Genomic DNA, 4928 nt, shown 5'->3' on the forward strand with positions numbered 1-4928 from the left:
CCCCGCCGCCCAGGCTCAGCCCCGGCCAGCGCCCCGCGGACGGCTAGTTTTGGCGGGAAGGACGCCGCCCCGCCCCGCCGCGCGCCCCGCCCCGTCCTTCCCTACCGCACGGCCTACCCCGCCCCGCCCTCTCCTCTCCCGGAGCCGGAGGCCGGCTGCAGCCGGGGCGTGACCCGTCGGACAAAGGAGCCGACCCGCTCTTCGCCGCCACAGGAGGCCGCTTCGGCCGCCCCGCGGACACCGTGCCTCTGTTCAAGAAGAAGGACATGGACAACACCGTCTCGCCCATGCCGCTGCCCGAGATGGCGCCCATGGCCGAGTTCGACAAGACGCCGCCGACGCCCCCCGAGGAGGAGCCGCCGCCAGGGGACCTGCCGCCGCCGCCCAACGTGACGCCGGGCAGCGCGGAGAAGGGCCAAAAGTGAGTGATGACCGACCGTTTCAGGGGACGAGCCGACAATCAACCACGTCGCGCTGTGGCGGCGAGCCGCGGTGAGCGGGGACAGCGGGCGCATATGTCTGCCCAGGGGATGTTCGCTTTGCAGCGAGCCGGGGGGCAGAGGGGCTGCCTGAGGTTAGTCAACGGGGGTTCGTGTGGTCTACTTCCGGTCCAGTTCCGGTCCATACGCCACAGCCGGTGGCGGCCGTTCCTGTAGGCCCCCCACCTCCTCTCCCCCACCGCAGGCTACATCATGACTGGCGGCCTACGGCGGCGGCCCGCCGCGCCCGCGCCCCGTTCGTCTCGCTCGAGCAAGAAGGGGTGCAGGCGGGCGGGTGCCAACGCCCTCCCCTCCTCCCTCCCGCCCTGCCCCGCGCGGTGGCGCCCAAAACTTTTCCCCCCTCTTTCTTTTATTTCCTCGATCACTCTCTCGGAGAGCAGACGACGACGACGACGACTTGTTTGCGATGGCAGTTCCGCCCGGAGCCCGTCCTGGAGCCGGGGAGGAGCCATCTCCTTGTCTTCTCCAGCGCCGCCACTGCGCCGCGCCGCCGCCGGCGGGGGCCCGGCCCTGGTCGGAAGCACAACCCCTCGTCCCCGCCCAGCTCGTATTTTGGACCCGTGGCAAGAGCAAGAAAAGGGGAGAGTTGCCTCTAACCCCCTCCCCCAGCCCCTCCTCCCCTCCCACCCGCTACGGCGCGGTTGTCTGCTGCAGAAGCGGAGGCTTTATATACGCACCGCAGTGCCGCGCCGTGCCGGGGCCGGGTGCCGAATTGCCGCGGGCTACCGGGCTGAAATGGAATGGGCCGGGCGAGGCTGGAGCGAGCTGGGCTCGCCGTAGAAATTGTTTTCGTAAATCTTGGTGCAGCCTATAAAGTCCACGAAGGCGGATACTCGGGAACTTTGTCGGGTACTGAGAGAATAGTTTTTTCGCACTTTGTTGTTATGTGTGTGTGAGTGTGTGTGTTTTTTTTAAAACGAGATTCACGCAGTGCGGCGTGTTGGTGATGTGACGATAATTTGTATGTATATTTGAGAGTCGTTCTTGCCCGTGGGCGTGGTCGGGCGGGTCGGGCCGACGGGTGGCGGCAGCGGGGCGCGCGGGGGCGGCGGGGGGTCGCTTTTGCAGCTCGCCTCAAAGGCAGCAGCAGCAGCCGAGCTCGAGCCGGGGCTCGCCAGGGGTTTATGCATTCAAAGGGAATTGGACCCCTATCAGCATGCTAATGCCGTACACTGTCATGAAGCGGACCAGACACCGCCGCACCCCACCGGCCCCATGGCGATGACAGCTCTGTAAACAGGATGTACCTTACCTGTCCTGTTAACTAAAGTGTGGTTCGCCCCCGGCGCCAACGGGGCGGAGTGGAGAGGGGGGCAGAGGGAGGAGGGGAAGGATCTTCGCTCTCAATGCGGTCCCCGGTCAATCTCCCCCGTCCAGATGGGCGCAGGGGTGGGGGAGGTGGAAGGGGTGCGGATCGGGGTGCGGTTGGGAGGGGAGTGGGCAGGAACGCTGGGAGCATCAATTGCCACGCTGGGGCGGAAGGCTTTTGCGCAGACTTGGCAAGCGTTATACTCGGTCCGGCCCTCCCCGCCCCGCCCCGCCCCGCCGCTGATGTTCTGCCTTTGCCTGCCGTCTGCCGTATTTCGGGCGCGAACGGCACCGCGCTACGCAAGTTGAGCTGAGCTGCCACATTTCAGGAGATGCCCCCTTTTCGCCTCTTATTCATCTCGTCGCACGACGCCGCAAACATCCGCGCGCCGCACGCAGCCGTTTGGCTCCGCCTGGATGGTATCCTTCTCCCCACACCACTGCGGGGTGCGAATCGCACGCTCAATTCCAGCGCAAAAGGGATGGCCGAAACGACGGGGCTTGGGAGGAAGGGGAATGGCGGAGAAAGGGGGATCGGGATCGAGTTAGGAAAGGGGAGGAAGGGGGTTCGAAATGAATTTAAGGCCCAGGAGGAAGGAATGAGAGTTAGGAGTTAGGGTGAGTTGTTTAGAGCGGGATGGTGGGAGGTGTGTGGGGGGTGGGGTGCAACCACCGTGCGGAGTTGCGGTGGTGCCCAGCTGCCCAGCGAGCGGCTCTGCGCCCCGCGCTATGCGCCCCGCTGCTGCGAGTCCCCGAGGATGAGAGAGAGGGCTGGAGAGGGTTTCCCCTGAGGGTGCTCCGGTGCTGGCCGTCCGTGTGGTTCCGCTGGCAGCACTGCTAGCAGCACTGTGTGGGGGGCTGTAAGGGTCTCGTTATGCCTGAGCGGAGTGCAGCCTGCTGGGGAGAGGGTAGGTAGGTGGTTGTCAAAGCTGCTACAAGAACGATGAGATGCCCGGGGGTGGGCTGAGCACCCGTCGCCGGGCGAGGGCACTGACGCTCCGGGGGGAGAGGCACCACCAGGGGCTCTAGGAGGACTCTAGAGGAGGAGGGGCACGAGAGCACTCCCTAGGCGCTGTTAATTTGATCCAAAGCTCTGCTGTTGCAGTGCGAGGGACGGAGGAGAGCCCGAGGCCAAGGGCGGGGGGCTGCTATGGACTGGTCTCTGGGCTGGGCTGGGCCGGGCAGCGGAGCAGTGCGGAGCAGCGGCCCGTCAAGGGCTTCTTCCTGTTCCGACCCCCCAACCCCCTCATCTCTCCTCGTCTCTCCTCCTTCCCTGCTCTTCCTTTCCGCACGGCTTACATTTTCATTACTGTCTGCCAGCCGGGCTGCTCTTCGCTGCTCTCCTCTGCTCTTTGGGCCTAAAGTTCTCCTTTCCCGTTTCTTGCTTTGCTGCTACTCTTCTCTGTCGCTGCGTCTCTTCCTTCCCTCCCCCTCACCCCCTCAAGCCTTTGCGCCTCGTCGCGAGTTCGTTTCGAGCGATGTTGTACGGGCGCAAGACAGCCCGGGCCTAGCAGCAGCCAGCAGCGAGCAAGCAGCATATTGAAATGGAATGGAGGGAGCGGGGGGCAAGAGCCAGGCAGAGCAGCGCACACGAGAGAGAAAGAGAAGTACAGCCCTCCTCGCTCACACTAGGCGCGGAGAAAAGAATACATAACGGAATGGGATTGGACCTGTCGGCGAGACATATGAAAACGCGGCGGGCGGGCGCCAGGTGGAGGCCGAGCAGTAGCAGCAGTAGCAGCAGGGGGCCTTGTGGGGCAGCCCGGGGAAGGGGGCGGGCGTCCCGGGCGCACCACTAGAGCTAACGGCCTGCCCCGGCCGCCCCCCCGCCAGCTCGTCCATCACCGTCTCCAAGGGCCGATCGGATCTGATCGGCCTGATCGCGGAAAGGCGTCGCCCATCACACACTCACAACTCACACGCCACCCTCCCTCCCTCCCTCCCGTGGGCTCAACTTTACACACCCTGAGAGACCGTCTGCGACTGTGAACCGACAGGGCGCCTGGGAGGTAGGCACCACAGGCGCACCCGTGTCCACGCGGTGCCTACCTCCCAGGCGCTCCGCCCAGCCTCCGTGCCGCTGGAGGGTCATTAGAGAGCTCGCAAAAAAACGTTCTCCCGCCACCCCATCCCCCCTCACGCTATTTCGACTGGTTTTAGGGGGGCAGCCACCGCCGCGCCCCATGGGGGTCATGAGTCTGCGCGAGTGGAAGAGAGAGAGACAAGCTGGCTGGTGGTCCCAAATAAAAGTCCCTCAGTGCCCAATGCCTTCGGCCTCGTTCTTTGGAGCGTCAGATCTGTCCGGTCCCGGCCCGGGCTGCTTGGGCTGGCGAACGGTCCACCCCCGCGAGCGCTACAGGTGCAACGGGTCTTATCCGCGACGGGGATCTGGGCAGCAGAGCTGACGGGCACGCGACCGAGGCGCGCGGCCCCGCACTGTGTGGTGGTCCGTCATCATCACATCTGTGTATAGTAAAGAAACCCATTCTGATGTGACGAGGCGTAACACCACTCTGTAGTACTAAAAACAGACTGTGACGACGCCTTGCTTCTTTACGGCGCACAAACTAACTGTTCGCATTTAGCGCCCAGTCCGCCCGGCCTTGGGCTGGGCCGCGGGCCTGGCTCACGCACCCAACGCAGAGCCTAGGAAACCCGACGCCGCCCGACGCCAGCGCCCCGCCGGTCAATGGCTTGTAATTTTAATTGCTTCCCTGTTGCGGCCCGCGTCTCCCCCCATTCAGCCCTCCGCGCTGCTGGTAGCTGCGTGATTGAAAACTGTTGTGTTCCTCCGTCCCCAAGGTCAAGCAGTGCGCGCCGTTTCCATCCCCCTTTGGCCCATAGCGCGCGCGGGGCGCTGCTGCGGACCTGGGTCACAAACCGCTCCTCCATATCGATGTGTGCGAGAGGTGGAGGGGGGGAGGGGGTCCCCGCGGGGTCCTAATGTCCCCGCTAGCAAATTGCGCCGCCCCCGCCCTCCCCCGTGACAGTTCCGGCGGGGGTGCGAGAGAGACGGGCGTATATAGCACATTCGGCGGTGTACGCGCGACGGAGGAGGGGGACGAGGAGACAGGTGGCAACACCCTAAGCCCCCCTCCTCCTCTCCTCTCTCCCTCCCCC

The 4928-nt window shown here is 64.9% G+C and overlaps 1 protein-coding gene across 1 annotated transcript in view; it reads left to right on the forward strand.

Annotated features, from left to right (window-relative positions):
• The first annotated feature begins 90 nt into the window (after positions 1 to 90).
• The window catches only part of LOC113203368 (plasma membrane ascorbate-dependent reductase CYBRD1), a 55368-nt gene continuing 50530 nt past the window's right edge, over positions 91 to 4928 (forward strand). The window contains exon 1 of the mRNA XM_052271308.1: positions 91 to 421. Within this exon, the coding sequence (XP_052127268.1) occupies positions 267 to 421 (155 nt within the window). The 5' untranslated portion in view covers positions 91 to 266. The remainder of the gene's footprint in view (positions 422 to 4928) is intronic.

Source organism: Frankliniella occidentalis, unplaced genomic scaffold (assembly GCF_000697945.3).
Source record: "Frankliniella occidentalis isolate FOCC.00 unplaced genomic scaffold, Focc_3.1 Scaffold157, whole genome shotgun sequence".
NCBI classification, from domain to species: Eukaryota; Metazoa; Arthropoda; class Insecta; order Thysanoptera; family Thripidae; genus Frankliniella; species Frankliniella occidentalis.